Consider the following 15,946-nt stretch of genomic DNA (forward strand, 5'->3'; position numbering starts at 1 on the left):
TTTAAAGATTTAATTTCTTGCATTTTTAATTCAATCATTTGCAACATATAATAACAAGGTTTTGTGAGAAAGCAAAGGACGTATGAAAATGTAAGATTACAATTCTTTAAATGATACTTACATAAATGTGTATATTTTCAAACATATTTTCATTTTTACTCATTGATAATTACGTAAGATCAAATAATCATATAAATATGCAACATCTCCAAATACCATGGAGTCATTTCTAAACTATTCTTATGTACACGAAATAGTTAACTATGTTTAAAAGGTATATAAGTATATCAAGATCAAATAGAATAAGTATGTGTATTAGTATATTAGTATCTAATAAATTCAATCCTGTTCTTACATCAACAGGAATGTGTGCCTAATTTTACAGAAATGTGTTTTGAAACTGGTTGATGTTGCCACTTTTCTGTCACTTTATTAAAATTAAGTTATTTATAAAATAAAGTGACAGACATATACAAATCTTATTTTAGATTCGCGAATCAATGTATTTGAGAAAAAAAAAGATGTTCAACGAACGCGTTTTCCTTTTCTTTACATGTAATGTGCACAAATAAGCACGTGAAGTTTCGTAAGAGAAATAATGATTGAGCATAATCATTAACGACAATTACTTTTATCTTTTCCGATCATTGGACCCACTGCGACGAGAACGAGACCGACGACTGCGACTATTGCTGCGTGAACGTTTTGACCTGAAATAAACAGCAAGATGAGTTATCATCGAGTGATTATGATAAGAAAAATTCAAGAATCAAAATGATCACCGATTTCGAGTTACCTTTTTCCACGACTGCGGCTGCGAGATCTTGACTTTCTCCTGTCTCTGTCTCTGCGCTCACGGTCTCGATCCCGTTCACGATCTCGATCGCGGTCGCGATCACGGTCACGATCACGGTCCCTGTCACGTTCGCGATCGCGGTCCTTGTCTCTGTAACCCAATCCACCTCGCCTATCTGATCTATCTCGATCTCTGTCACGGTCGTCTCTGTCTCTACGTCTGTCCAGCAACGACTCTCGTTTCTCTTTGCGCCTCTCCTCCACAGTCTTCTGTAGCTCTGCTAACTTTTCACGGATCTTAATGAAACCCAGATGCAATTTCCCGCCAAAATGGTCAGCCAATCTTCTGTCATTGTCGTGAATGCCAAGGTAAGCGCTACACACTTCGCAGACTCTTAGCTTTTGTTGCTGGTAACTAGACGCTGGCATACTATTCCGATATTCTTGCTCGGCCTCGTTCTTTTTCTTTCGCAGCTCGTCTATCTCGCCCATAAGCTTCATCGACTCTTCCACAAAGCCTTCTTCGCCGAGCTGTTCGGCTTTAGCCAACTTCTTACCAATTTCTTCGGCCAAAACGTGAACGTTGTTCGCTTTTGCCGCCACCTCTGCGCTCAGCTCTTCTTGGGTTTCTGCGAGTCGTTGCTTCGCTTGTTCTGTACGACGATCGCAGTCAGCGATGAAGTTTTGTAGATGTTCCATGGCCTGAAGAGAGAGTAAGAGACGATTTTATCGATTCTTGAACGAAGTTCGTAGGATTCTCTTGTGTAATTCTTCATATAATAGTATACTTACATCAATATCGTAAAAATGGTCCTTCTTCTTTTGTGCAGCCTCGTAGTCAGCCCGTAGGGCCAAGTCGTGAATCTGGGGGCATTCTCCCAGGTCCATGCGCTGCGATTTACAAATCGTTACATATTAGTTTGTATTTATTTCATCATATGGGACCTTATTTGGCTTTATTTTACACGTAAATCCCTCCCGACTTGTTCTATGAGATCTTACTTGATAATAACAAGACTTTCTTAATTCGCTGTTCATAATAGGAAATTGAATCGATAATCAACAATCAGGTAAATAATTTAGACTGACGGAAGCTAAGTCCCTAATTGTCCAGGAAGACACGGTCTAAAGATGCTTTTAATGCAAGAACTTCTAAACAGTTGCTCTTCTGGTATACGCTTAGAGACGACGTATATGAAAATATACATAGGTAGAAATATGTATACGTGTATATATATTTCTATATACTAATAAGTACACGTATGTATGTACAGATTTACTGACATATTTCAGTTTGTTCTTGGACAAAGTAAAAATGCAATTTTACAGATAAATATTTTGTTATGTTCACTTACAGAGTGGTAACACCTCTCCGCCTGACACGACAATGCGATGGCAATGAAGCTACAATCAGCACACACCTTAATTTCAAATGTTCAGTGACTATGAAACAACTTACAGCCTAATAGTTTATTATACTATTTACGTAGGGCACGAGTTGCCTTAGATGATCAATTTCTAGACGATTTAGAAAACGATATTGAATACGTACATCCAATGCTGAAGAAAATTTTTTTAACGGAACGGGCACGCTGTACTGTAATGCCGCCTAATATTGTCTCTCTCTGCTTCATGCCACTTCTCACGTTTTCTCGTGGACATTTTGTCGTTTTGCAAATTGCCAAAATAACAAATTCTCTTCTCTGGTTTCGAGGGTTTTCTTTATTCCAATAAAAACGGATATTTCAAGTTCACATATGAATTTAATGGTACGTTTAGAATTGAAATTTATGTCAGACAAAGGGGAATCTAATGCACATTAGAATAGCAGAAGTTAGAATTATGATCTTATTCTGTGCTATACGAATCCTCCTAGTAATCGTTGAAAAATGAGCAAAATCCCTTATTATTAAAGGTCAAACTGAGTGTCATATCTGATCTCGAACATTATACAAATTAATATACAGTGAAACGTCAACCAGCTCAAAGACCTTCTATTGAACTGTCTCCAAATATAATAGCTATGGTTTGCGTCAAGATCTCATAACTTGATACGATACTCTACTCAATTACTAGCTGAAACTAGCTGAAGTTTCACTGCATATCAATCATAAAAAGGGACAAATGGGTTGATTGAGAGAAACAATGGGAAATGTCTGAACAATCCCGAGAGTTGAATGTCTGATTAATTTGGACGTTTCTTGGCAATTCGCATGGTCTTACTTACAGATCACTGCTTCATTTTCCTGTACCCGTTACATCTCCCGAGGATGACATATATTTTCACACATACTTTCAAAGTAAACTTGATTTTCTACCTGCCGTAAACGGCATTATTAGTAAGAAGCGACAATAAGAGATCGTCTCATGAATCAGCAATGTGGCGCTACTCACCAACTCAAATACTGGCCATTCGGGATCTCGGAATTAACATTCGGCACTCAGCCTCGCCACCGTGGTGAACCGGTAGAGGGGCTGAGGTAACCGTCCGCCTTTATCTCAATCGAATTAACACCTAGTACTTGTGAATTATGTTAAGGTAATCAAATTGTAGAATGTAATACGTACGTCCTCTTCGATTTTCAGTACTTACAGTAACGCGCGTGTGAGAGCGACAAGTACAACACGACATATGAGCGGACAATACTCGCAACAATATTGTACAATGGATCTGATTGGAATTGCTTTTTCCAGAGACTCTGGAAATAGAACTGTAGGTACATTGACATTAGTGAACCTGTGTATCGGTCATTCTCGCGAGTATTTGCCAGAAGTATTTTGTGTTTTTTTTCCTTTCTCTTTTCTTTCAATAATCTTTACATTGTTCGTTTAGTTTCTGGTTCAGAACTCAGCTGTTTTCGATTCTTTATCACGGAAATCCTACATAAGTAATGTAGAAGGGTGCTTGCTAATTATAAAAGGGGATATCTCACTCTGTGCGAACACTAGGTTCTAAATCTTCTTTGAACTTATCTAGAATAATACTTTTCACTATATTAAAGTGTAATGTTTGGCTTCTATAACCGCGAAGGAACTTTACATTTTCATTTTCAACTATTCCCCAGTGCTTTCTGTAAGTATAAAAGAGCTATATTTGAAGGTAGTGTATACTACAAATTTAAGACAAGATTCAGCAATGAATTCGTGTATTTTACTTCCATGCTTCAGTTGCTGTGACAGTCTATTAAATGAAACGAAAATCGAAATACTTTCTCAGTTTAACAAACACCCTTTAGACCAATTCGCACGAGATGACAAAGAAATGCGCGAAGCAGTACTAACGTGAGCGGTATGATATCGTTTAAAAGTCACGACTTATTTTTACTTGTAGAACATTGTTTCTATTTAAACCTTACGGTTGTATCATTTATTATTCCCTGCTACTATTGTTATATCACGAGTGTATAGGATCCTTAGTACACAGTTTATGTTTTAATACATCTCTACGTAGATATAGAGGAAAAGTAGGATAAGTAACATTAAACAGTACACTTACAGAATAAGCAAACACACTAGTGTTATTATCCCACTTTTACCTATCTATTGAGCATATAAAGGATCACTCCCTATTAATTTGCTGCCCCATATTGCACTTCAACGCCTATCTAGTGTGAATTGATCAGAATCAATTCGTGAAGTACATTACGCGGCTGTCGTATGCGCATCGCAAATTGACGAATTCCCTAATTCCTTATACAATCTATAAGGTTGATTACACCAATCGGCACTGATGAAAGGAGTACCATGCACGTTTTGTGTGAAGAAACAGTTTTGTATATAAAAATATGTAAAAGGATTTGCCAGTGTGTATCAGAAAGTATTGGTTTGTTTGCATATCAACGTGAGAAAGAAAGGTACTTGATTTTAATGGTACTTATCAAATTTGGGCAACCAGACTTTTTTCTGCCATTTTATCTACGTAATTATGGTTACACGATGTTAAATGTACATAAGATATAGATCTCTTCTACTATATTTTAACTAAAGAAAAAAAAAGCTGAAACAAAAATTGTGTTCTTTTTATAAATGTTTATATAATTTAAAAATAGAACTTTCGCTATATTTTTAATATATTATTTTTCAAACTATAATACTTAAAATAAAATGTGATGCTAATCAAGCAACACAATTACTAAATTTTGTTACAAAAAAAATTATAGTACTTACACAGCTAGTAGTACTAAAGCTCATGAAACTTTTCTATGATATATATATATAAATTAACTGCTGTAGTAATATTATAATAACTGTGCTTCTCATCATTTTTTTGTTACATATTATACAAAGTTCTGAACATGTTGCAAATATGTAACAAAATAAAAACATAAATAATTACTTTATGCTTTGTGTTAAATGACAATCAATAAAAGCAATGTTACATATGAGGATAATTAAGATAACTCTTTTATAGCTTAAAGGAAATGGGTTTACAAACAGAATTAAAGCAGTTGTATCGTGTAACCAGAGTGGGCTAAAAAGATTACAAGTATGATAAGAAAAACTAAAAACTCGGTGCAGCATCAAACATACTGACATTGTCTGATTGCTTTTCTGTTAACATGAAGTATTGGGAGGAAATATAAAAATACTCTACGGTAGCGCATAAGTGCCAATCGTATATCATTGATATTTCAATATGCAATGATGAAAGTACACTCACCGTTGATGATAGGATTTCATGCGGACAGCAAGCCAGCAAAAAACTCTTGCAGACCTTTGGGTCGGAGTACTTCACTTGAAATTTGTTATTTTCACCTGTAAATGAGACATTCATGACAACAATACTCCATAAGTGAATAGATGCAATATATAGTAACAGAAGATGTAGGCCACCATCTTGTATTTTCGTGCAAGGATCTCAGACAATTGTAAATACATAGCATCGAACAGACTTCTCCGTGCTTTCATTAGAGAAGCAGTAAATACGTACCATTTCGTCCTGTGCCCATTAGCTGATCAAGCATAGCTCGCATTTGGTCGTGAGCAGTCATTTTTGCAAGAAAATGCAATGTTTCCGCTGCACTGTCAAAAATGGGGGAGAGCGATCAGCCACGCCGCCAGCCTTCGAGTTTCGAGTTATCGTCCAACTCGCGTATTTATCGATCAGAATATCGCCAAGGTACCGATCGTATGCGCGTGAGTAGCAAAGGTCGTTCTAGAAAGCATATGTATAAGACCTAGCTTATAGTCCTCTGACCAATGGCATTGCAGAACTTATATTGATACATATCTAGAAGTTCATTTCAATCAGTTTCACTATTACCACGGATATTCTACACTGAATTTCCTCTCAAATATCTGAGAAAAAAATCCTCGATTAATGAAGATTTAATGAATCAATACATTTCATGCTACAACCCAAATGCATCGCGACCAATCGCAAGATCAAAAGGAACTCGTAGGACCAATCATAGGTCATCAGATTTCCAAGTTATTTGAATTGCCATCAATCTAGCATCAATTTTCAAGAAATTGACAGTAATGTAGCAGAAATTCATATTTTAACTTCGAGGTTAGGAGGGAAAAGTAAAAAACTCGAGAAAATTTAGACTGCAATTAGATTCCGTCGAAGTCAGTGGCTTATACGCGGAGCATGTTACACCCGCCGATCGGTCCATGTCGAATAGTCTCTTCTACATTTATTGCAAATCTAGGGAGTTGAATTAGATATATATTTAGCGCGCTAGTGACCCTAGTGCGCGTGTGTAATACGCGCCGAGGGTGGTTAGTCGATAATTCGGTGTGCGAACACGAAAAATTGTAATTAGAATCGTGTTTCCTTTCGATATCACTTGCGTGATCTCCACTTGAAGGGGCGACCTAGAGTGTACCTTTTTTTCGGCTGATCATTCATCGGGGATCGAGGTTTTGATAGGAGGGTGTCTCAAGATAAACGGAATACAGGGCTGCAGTGTACAATACGCACGCGGTGTCTAAAAATGGCGAAAGTGTTTCGCGCGGTGACAGTATCGACTTTGTCAGACAATGGACAGTCAACGGTTAAGTACAAAAAGCCGGTCACGCTCAATATCAACTATGATCCGCAGGGTCTTAGCATCGAATTCCTCGCAGGTATTGATTTAGTGGTAAATCCTCCCTTTTCGCGAGTCCCATTCAGCGTCGCCTCGGAATGGGCAACATAACCATACCCGATCGACCGTTTATCCGGGTTTTCTTTCTTGAACACGCAACGAGCACACTAGCTGCATGATTATAGAATCTTTAGAAAAATTTCGACTGTATTTTAGGCTAGAATGCAAAGGAATTATTTATTCTTAGTTGTCTCTGATAAATCCAGGGTGTTTTTATTATAGACAGCGCGATCTTTTTTGTTCCCATGATATGATCTCATTTTCGCGCTTTTTCTTTCTTTCTTTCTTTCTTTTTTTTTTTTTTTTTTTTAAACGAGTAGGTTTTTATTCTGGCTTGTCTTTTAAGTAGAATTTGTAGCTCGTTGTCTTTTTTATTGTTATCTTCTGAAGGGGAGAACGCGCGCTAATTGGTATGTTTGTTTCTTTCTTTTCCTTGATATTGTCCTTTAATGTGAACACTGTGTTTGTTGTATAAACTACTTGTTATGTCTGATAATTGTTTTTAAAGATTAAGATAATAAGATTGTACAATATATTTGCAATGTTTTTGTGTAGATTTGAACCATTTAATGCTTTTGTTTTTCTTTTTTCATGTGTTGCAATAGGAGACTCAGCTGGGAAGGATAAAACAACATTATTGGAATTCCCAGTAACTCCCAGTACAGAGTGTTCTAGTGTGTCATCTCGGAGTTATGTTTTCACATTAGATACCGATAGTTTACTTGTAACATTTGCCAATGAAACAGGTGAGCATATAAAATGTGATTATTATATAAAATTATAAGCAGATGCAGTAGAAGAATAATGATGTTTTGTACACAGATTTTAAAAAATTCCACTCACAAATATTGAAACTTAAACATGGCAAAGGAATCTCTGCATTTAATGAGAGGACTGAAGAGTCATCAGCTATGCAGTACTTCCAGTTTTATGGTTACCTTTCTCAGCAACAAAATATGATGCAAGATTATATTAGAACCAGTACATACCAACGTGCAATCCTAGGAAATTTGTCTGATTTTAAGGACAAAGTTGTATTGGATGTAGGTGCTGGTTCTGGAATCCTATCTTTCTTTGCAGTGCAGGCAGGTGCAAAGAAAGTGTACGCTGTAGAAGCAAGTAATATGGCAAATCATGCAGAGTTACTAGTTGCTGCAAACAATTTATCGGATAAGATTATTGTCATAGCTGGTACAATAGAAGAAATTGAGCTACCTGAAAAAGTAGACTGCATAGTAAGTGAACCTATGGGTTACATGTTGTATAATGAAAGAATGCTTGAAACTTACCTCCATGCAAAGAAGTGGTTAGTTCCAGGTAAACACTCGTAAATTTCTTTTGTTCAGATTATTGTTTTATTTATTTTTATTAATAATATTTAAATAATTATTGTATAGATGGAAGGATGTTCCCTTCAAGAGGAGATCTTCATATTGCTCCATTTTCTGATGAAAATCTTTACATGGAGCAATTTAATAAAGCCAATTTTTGGTACCAAACATCTTTCCATGGTGTAGATCTTTCAGCAATGAGAAACAATGCAATTAAAGAATACTTTAGGCAACCAATTGTTGATACCTTTGATATCAGAATTTGTATGGCTAAATCTATTAGACATATAGTAAACTTCCAAACTGCTAATGAGACTGATTTACATAAAATAGGTGAAAATTCATATATTTCACATGTTTTTTATATTATTTGTTTTTAGAAACGTGAATAACATACTTGATTTATGGATTTTTTAGAAATTGACGTTGAGTTTCATATATTAGAAAGTGGCACTTGCCATGGGCTTGCATTTTGGTTTGATGTAGCATTTATTGGGTCAACGCAACAGGTTTGGTTAAGTACAGCTCCTACAGAACCTCTTACTCATTGGTACCAAGTTCGTTGCCTTTTAGAACATCCTTTATTCTGTAAAAGTGGTCAGATGTTATCTGGCAAAGTAATTCTTATTGCAAACAAAAGGTAAAACTATGTTACAAAAAATATTTACTAATATGCATCACAAATATATCTTCATATCGTGTATAAATTTCAGACAATCTTACGACGTGACAATAGAACTAAGGCCGGAAGGAACAAACATGCAAAGTAGTAGTAATACTTTGGATTTGAAAAATCCTTACTTTAGATATACAGGAGCAGCTGCGCAACCGCCGCCAGGATTAAATAATACTTCACCCAGCGAATCCTATTGGACAACCTTAGATGCACAGGGAGCCAGGCAAGCAGTAAATATGGTCAATGGAATGTCAGTTAATGGGTGGGGAGAAGTGTCTATGGACGCGACTGCAACAGTGAATCCTAGCAATTTATTAGGAACAGGTGAGAAAATATTTAGTGAACACAACTACGTGTATAAGTGTCTATAACTTTTTCCAAGGAGTGCTATTTTAATATGCGATTTTTTATACTAGGATAAATTTAAGTACACTATTAACGGTCACGATTTCTTTCATTTGGATATTTGTATTATAAGTTTCTTATCAATATTAATTACTTATTTTAATAACCAAGGTCTTACCTTTTTATTTTCTTCGGAATGTACTTCACAGGACAACCATGCATTCATCCAGGTTCCATTTCGAGTACAGGACGAGGTCGAGTAGGAGGAACAGCAACAAGTACACAGGCAGCTCAATTAATTGGCGGTGGAATCACTCCAAACATGTTCACATCCCCAGCCACGGTAAGCGTGTAATGACTAAATTTTCAGCGAGCTACTTTCCAAGTTTTACCATTGCACCAATATCGTATCCGTTGTTTCCACTGGAATCTCTGTACGATAGAATAGCTCGCTAAATAATCGATTTAAAGTTTGCAAAAGGATACTAAAGCGTACGCCTGCCTGCGTGTCTTTCGCGCTACAGCTTGGTGTTACTTTCCAGCAATCGCTGGTCCTTGGCAATACATCACATTATCCAGTGAATACCAGTTTGATGATCGGCGATTACGTGACACCTGGTAACACCATATCATCTCAGGCGTATCGGCAATGATTAATATTTATTATTCTCAAACGGCGAAACAGTTGAACGATCGCCATAGCACTAGCGGTAGCGGGGACACTGTCAACAGCAGCAACATCAACAACAGTAACAGTAACAAAACAAAACCGTAAACTGGTGTTCAGTTCTCCAGCAAATAAATTGCAACTCTCGTCCGCTGTTCGAATTTTACACGCGGTTAATTTGGCCAATCTCGATGCGAACCTTGGCTACGTCAGTAACAGCAGTAGTAATAACAATAACGACTTTGCTTGTTTCAACAAAGTTATCATTGGTTCTGGATTCGGATTCGGATGGAGCACTAGAAGGAATAAGTCACAATGGGAGGCACGTTGAAGAAGAGTACGAACCGTCCTCTCTCGTAGTTATCGTTAATTTCGAATACCCTATTATATTGCCCTTTATTTAATTATCCCTCGAAGATGTTCGATCTTCCAGACCCAGAAGCGCATACTTGCCAAATGTACCCAATGAAAATGATATTTTTTAACGACAATACAGTTCACTCTGTGCGTAATGTTCCACGCGACACTCTATTTTATGGGGTCCTGATATCGTTTTTGTACATTGAACGCTCCATTAACTAGAGCAACTTATGTAGTAATCACGTTACGACTTCTTATCTCTAGCTTTTTAATTCAAAACGTACTTCGAATGTTTCCAGTTGAATTAAATATTGTCTGGCTTGATTGGTTTTCGATCCGGAGCAATTTTTACACGACTTTTTAGAGTTATGTATAATATTTCATATATTTTTTAAGAAATGCAGAAAAGCAATAATTCAGTAAGAACGCGATATTGAGAGCACTCTGTGGCATTGCCTGTAACTTATCTGTTGAGTTTCGAAGATGGTGCTAATTTAACGTATCTTTTCTACATTTTTTTTTCCATTAAAGCATAAAAAACAGTAATAATTTTTACTATGAAAAATACATACAGTATATTCATTCTTAATTTCATTGAATTTTTAGTCTACTACTTTTCGTTTTAAACAAGTAATGTCCTTCGTTAACTATTTATGATCCATAGGAGAAAAGATATTGTATATAATCAAACAAATCGATTGTTTCAATGGTATAATTTGCGCTGAAAGTATGAAAAGAAGTATATTTTAATAAAATGACTATAAATTAAGTTACTAATTGTATTCTAGCTGAGTTAACTATTGTATTATCGTAATATACAGGCGTTAGAGTAACATGTACAGGCACATTCTCAAATTTCTAGCGTTTGTATTACATATCGGCCTTCGATTAATAGAATTAATTCAATTGTATTAGGATTCTATAGCTTATGCAGATACTTTACAGATTAACAACAAAACCTTACTTTTCCGAAACGAAAGAAATTGGATCTTGTCGCTTTATTAATTTTACTTCTCATAATTGAATCACATTTCTTATAGTAATCAATTAAGGGAAGTACAAAGAATACAGAGGGAAATATAGTTAAGGCTTTTTTGTACCTTCGAAGTAATCAATGACTTATTTAATTTTATCAAATGAGTAGGAATGTATTTCTAAATGAAAGATATAGGTAATCTCTTGATAACGAAGTACTTTTATATTTCATTCCCAGTGGATTGAAATTCTTAAATTGCATATAGAAATCATAGGGAAATATAGCTTTAAAATCAAAACTTATAACTAACAAAACTTCGTAATAAGAATGGTTCAAAGATTGTCTTGCCTCTTAGTATAAAGTTATTGAAAAAGTTTATAAATTAAAGTTCTTCTGTTATCAAAAGGTTACCTATGATCATAAAATAGTTGTACATATATCATGCTTAATCTTTCTAAGTTGATTATATGTTCAGATCTCCATATAACGCTTAAGTTTCATTAGTTTTTAAGGAGTACTCATTATTTGTAATCTACACAATCCTCTGCTTTCCATTCTAAGATGTTTTTATATATGCTGCTCTATTTTGTATACTTTATAAACATTTTTCAAGTCTACAAAATCACTAGATATACATTATTTCTGCAGAACGGCGGACTTTTCAGTCTAAAATCAACTAATAGTATTACAGTTTACGTTTTTAAGAATCAAGGGTGTATTATATTTTTTACTGGAACGATAGTTTTTAACAATTTACTATTAGTAGAAAGTGTTTTGCCATGTTCTTTTTAAAAACACATACCGTATTGCGTTGAGTGGAATAATATTAAAACTGTAAATAATTCACGTAATATTCTACGATGTCTACGTGGGCAGTGATTAGTTTTATGAAACGGGACATGTTAATTTTTTTAGCATTCGTATTTAATATTCGAAATCACATCGACCGCAGGCATTCCACAAGTGCTAATTAACATTATACGATTCATTATTGTAACAAAAATATGATTCTTCCGGTGTATCGTTCTTTCTTTCATTCAAGGAAAATGAAAACATTAAAAGCAATATTTAGAATCAAACGCCCCTGTAAAAAATATTAACTACGATACTTCTTTTATTTTCAATAGGAGAGGCAAAAGATTGAGTAAACCTAAGCATATCTTTTGATATTTTTCTAGATATTGCTTTCAGTGTTCAGCGTACGTACTTCGTTACGTCGTTTTCTTTCATTTTTTTAGAGAATTTTAACGACTGAAAGATACTAATTATCTCAGGTAGTCACGTCAGTTTGACATATGATGTTTATACGTTTTTCACTATTTTCTCCTTTAATTTGTACGCTCATCTTATTAAGAATTACGATTACACGTAAAAATAAGTTTCTCCCTTTTAAGATTTCATACATCATTCATAGTATTGAACTTAATTAATATCGTATTATCGTATCAAATGAAATAAATACATATACGTATTAGTTCGGACGATCATTTTTCAATAATTGTACGTCAGTCGATTTGTTACTACTCGGTAATATTGTACTAGATAATCTATTTGCAATTTACAATATTTAATAACTGTATTAGTTTCAATATCGTTGCCATTTACCAATTTGTATTGCAATAAATCAAAATTGTTTGTACATTATTCATTCCGTGCATAAAAACTTTGTACTGATAACTGTTTTTTTACAATCAAACAGATTTAAAAAGTACAAGCATTTTTAGTCAAGTGATCGATCAATTTTGTCTTCACTAAATTCTTACTTTTATACAGAATTATTTGTCATTATATTTGCTGTGTATCATTTCATTTGTAAATGAAACATATTTTTTGCCAAGAAACACGTAATATAATACCGTTTATTTTTTTCTTTTTATAGGAAGTGACAATAGTTTTTACATTTACGTATGTTTAAGACTTATTGTACTTTATAAAGAATAAGTGGGAGGTGTACGTATGTAGGCTCAACATTGAAATTGTTTTCAAGAACCGGTCTATTACTTTAGATTCGTTGAAAATGGAAGATAATGCCACTCCATTCAGGAACTAGGTAATGCTAGGATCCCAAAAGAAAATAAGTGCTCAGCTTTGTACAATGCATACACAAATACGAATTCGTGTATGCATCTTTTCTCGTGATATATACAATTTAATCTGTGTGTTTTTTATGTATAATACCTAAGTGTAGCGTTTTACATGTACACAATAGTAAGGGCTGCTTGTATACACTTTATTATACTTTGACAGGATTTCCTTTGACTCTACATTTTAGTGCACCGACAATTATCCTGTAATTATTCTCAGGTGAATACGCCATAAAGTTCGATATACGATCAGGATTTTCCTGCGCATTAGGAAGCGAATCAGGTAGAATGGAATCAAACTAAATCAGTATGCGTTACATTAATACACCATTGCATTTATAAACTCTATTTAATGGCACATGGACAAGGAACAAGAAGAATAATATGTCGTACAGGATTCTTCGTTGCGAAACGTGACTAAGCAAAATCCAAAATTAATGTAACTTGGTTTTAATTAAACACTCGATATGATTTTACAAATTTGTATCAATGTTTTATATCATTACAGTGACTTGGAGCTTTCTCTACTACTGTATCCATTTTTATTCAACATTAACAATACATACGAAGCATAATAATTAATAACGTTTTAATTTGTAAAGCGCATATAGTCATGAAACGATACGATCGAAAATAAAAAACGCGTTTTTCCCAATATTTAGTTAACAACATACCGATTTAAATCAAATTGCGATAAACTTCCTTGCATTGAAGCTAAAGTAAAGAGTAGTAACGTTATCTGTATAGTTACAAATCATCCAATTTTTCTAACGTAGAACGAGCACTTAATAAATGGACCTATTAGGATGTACTAATTAATTGAAAATTACAAGACGAAAATGATTTTTGAAATTTTATATGATGTCGAGGGGGTGCAGAAAATATAGTTTCAATGAAATGTCTGATAGATGGCGCCATTAGTTTTATATCGATACATTGTGGTACTATTTTATAGATGTCGCCTCTAGTCAATTGTGGCATTTAAACCCTGTGCGCATGCTTGTATTTACATCATATTCGTTTTGCTTCGTACTATACTTTAATGAAAGTAGTGAATGGTGTTATTTTTAATAATTCATGATATCATTCAATAACGATTATCATAAGTAAAGTGGAACTTTAAAAACGATAGAAAAATGAATTCGATTAATAGTAATACTACTGTTGATGATGCCATGAAATCATTCACAAATACTATGCGCTCTTTAAGTGCAATTGATCAACAAACTTTTCTGTCGTTTATCGCAGATAACTGGAGGCCTGAAGAAGCCAAAATCCAGCTTCTGTCTCAAAATTATACAGGTTTGTGGTAGCCTGGAATTGTGTAATAAATAATTATACTGACAGTTAATGCAGTTTGACATTATTTACAGATAGTGATCATAATGAATGTAATTTAGAAGAGGACCAATTGAGATTTTTAAAAAATATTATTTTTGACATTAGAAATAAAATACCATTCGATGGTATACTTCCATCGGAACATATAGCACCACCACTGGTTGGCGAGGTCTGCTATTCGGTGTTGTGATCTACTTTAAAACTGTGTAATTAGATGAAAAGTTATCATTAGTTCAATAATTCTTTAGAATTCGGATTGCAAACCTGCATCAACCAAACATATTGATGCATTTCTTTATGACAATAGGGAAGTTGACGTATTAATAGACGAAGGAAAGCTGGACAATTTGTATTGTGCAGACTGTGGATCTCACAATGTTAAAGAATACAGTTAGTAATATGTATTATCATAAACTGAGTAAATTATACTCCATTTAGAGTTATTCAGCTAATAGACAACCATTATTTTAGCAATCATATCACATTCCATGTCAGTATCTGCTATGCTACATGTCTTCCAAAGAGTTTTACCACCTCTAAATGGAAAAACTGTACTTGATATAGGATCTAGATTGGGTGCTGTTTTGTATGGGGTAAGTTTTAGCATGTCAAAGCCTAGATTTTATTGTATAATATAACATACTGACTATTTGGGAATACATTTTCAGGCACATACATTTACAAATGCTCAAAAAATCATTGGTGTTGAAATGAATAAAGAACTCTGCATGTTACAGCATGACATAATACACAAGTACAAAATGAATGATCGTATTGAGATTGTAAATAAAAGAATCGAAGAGTGTCCTGAGATTATAAAGAATAGTGATGTCATTATCATGAATAATCCATTCGAATTTTATGTCTCAGAATCTGTACACACAGAAATATGGAAATTTTTAAAGACTAATATCCAAAAAGGGACAATTCTTGTTGTCAGACCACCTATTGAAACAACTTTTGAGACTCTAAAAACTGGAATATCCATAAAAGAATGGGTGAAACCCTATGAATCAAAAAAGAATACACAGAATCCTCAAATATTTGGATCATTAATGGTAGACCCTGAAGAACATTTTGACATTAAGTTTTACAAAGTTCTTTAAAAGAACATTTAGGACAAAACGAATTTTTACGCAAACGGTACATAAAAAATTGAATGTCCTTTTTGTGTGTTACAAATAAACATCTTTTACATTTTCCCACTTGTCTTCTTAATCTACTTAATATGTTATGCTAGGTAAAAATAGAAGAATATTATCCAAGCCATAATCTTCAA

The 15,946-nt window shown here is 34.3% G+C and overlaps 2 protein-coding genes across 5 annotated transcripts; one reads left to right on the forward strand and one right to left on the reverse strand.

Moving 5' to 3' along the window:
* Nucleotides 1–191: 191 nt before the first annotated feature.
* On the reverse strand, nt 192–5,883 carry LOC143185224 (putative RNA-binding protein Alsin2). Of its 4 annotated transcripts, none has more exons than XM_076388032.1 (5): nt 5,726–5,883; nt 5,456–5,550; nt 1,588–1,686; nt 797–1,497; nt 192–710 (listed from the first exon to the last, which is right to left on the reverse strand). In XM_076388032.1, exons 1-5 carry the CDS (start codon nt 5,784–5,786, stop codon nt 632–634), a joined length of 1,035 nt encoding a protein of 344 aa, XP_076244147.1. In that variant the 5' UTR covers nt 5,787–5,883; the 3' UTR covers nt 192–631. The 4 variants fall into 4 exon arrangements, with proteins under 4 accessions (XP_076244147.1, XP_076244148.1, XP_076244149.1 ...); XM_076388033.1 differs by lacking the exons at nt 5,456–5,550; nt 5,726–5,883 and adding exons at nt 2,151–3,113; nt 3,190–3,226 and having other exon boundaries at nt 201–710; XM_076388034.1 differs by lacking the exons at nt 5,456–5,550; nt 5,726–5,883 and adding exons at nt 2,151–2,199; nt 2,348–2,414 and having other exon boundaries at nt 201–710.
* Nucleotides 5,884–6,536: 653 nt separating this feature from the next.
* LOC143185141 (uncharacterized) lies at nt 6,537–15,864 on the forward strand. The gene is made up of 54 exons (XM_076387877.1): nt 6,537–6,867; nt 7,493–7,633; nt 7,710–8,204; nt 8,285–8,551; nt 8,636–8,858; nt 8,932–9,218; nt 9,449–9,582; nt 9,782–9,877; nt 9,925–9,988; nt 10,035–10,114; nt 10,167–10,271; nt 10,324–10,463; nt 10,531–10,607; nt 10,663–10,685; nt 10,750–10,752; nt 10,873–10,885; nt 10,931–11,005; nt 11,055–11,058; nt 11,109–11,133; nt 11,182–11,258; nt 11,324–11,373; nt 11,438–11,456; nt 11,569–11,596; nt 11,649–11,672; nt 11,747–11,769; nt 11,872–11,955; nt 12,009–12,045; nt 12,158–12,235; nt 12,305–12,374; nt 12,434–12,445; nt 12,517–12,528; nt 12,597–12,676; nt 12,718–12,769; nt 12,826–12,894; nt 12,942–12,970; nt 13,016–13,086; nt 13,122–13,124; nt 13,179–13,183; nt 13,230–13,234; nt 13,286–13,377; nt 13,426–13,463; nt 13,515–13,546; nt 13,598–13,739; nt 13,835–13,858; nt 13,929–13,936; nt 13,989–14,060; nt 14,103–14,134; nt 14,196–14,239; nt 14,282–14,386; nt 14,434–14,628; nt 14,700–14,836; nt 14,916–15,057; nt 15,139–15,260; nt 15,336–15,864. Exons 1-54 carry the CDS (start codon nt 6,735–6,737, stop codon nt 15,771–15,773), a joined length of 4,836 nt encoding a protein of 1,611 aa, XP_076243992.1. The 5' UTR covers nt 6,537–6,734; the 3' UTR covers nt 15,774–15,864.
* The last annotated feature ends 82 nt before the right edge of the window (nt 15,865–15,946 follow it).

Source organism: Calliopsis andreniformis, chromosome 10 (assembly GCF_051401765.1).
Source record: "Calliopsis andreniformis isolate RMS-2024a chromosome 10, iyCalAndr_principal, whole genome shotgun sequence".
In the NCBI taxonomy this organism is placed as follows: Eukaryota; Metazoa; Arthropoda; class Insecta; order Hymenoptera; family Andrenidae; genus Calliopsis; species Calliopsis andreniformis.

Coding starts and splice junctions, on each gene's coding strand:
- LOC143185224 (XM_076388032.1), bottom strand. CDS start 5,786: ATGACTGCTCACGACCAAATGCGAGCTATGCTTGATCAGCTAATGGGC. Junction 5,551..5,725: donor AATGGGCACAGGACGAAATG/GTACGTATTTAC, acceptor TCTCATTTACAG/GTGAAAATAACAAATTTCAA. Junction 1,687..5,455: donor ATGAAATCCTATCATCAACG/GTGAGTGTACTT, acceptor TGTAAATCGCAG/CGCATGGACCTGGGAGAATG.
- LOC143185141 (XM_076387877.1), top strand. CDS start 6,735: ATGGCGAAAGTGTTTCGCGCGGTGACAGTATCGACTTTGTCAGACAAT. Junction 9,989..10,034: donor CAGCAGCAACATCAACAACA/GTAACAGTAACA, acceptor TCAGTTCTCCAG/CAAATAAATTGCAACTCTCG. Junction 13,464..13,514: donor CACAATAGTAAGGGCTGCTT/GTATACACTTTA, acceptor TCTACATTTTAG/TGCACCGACAATTATCCTGT.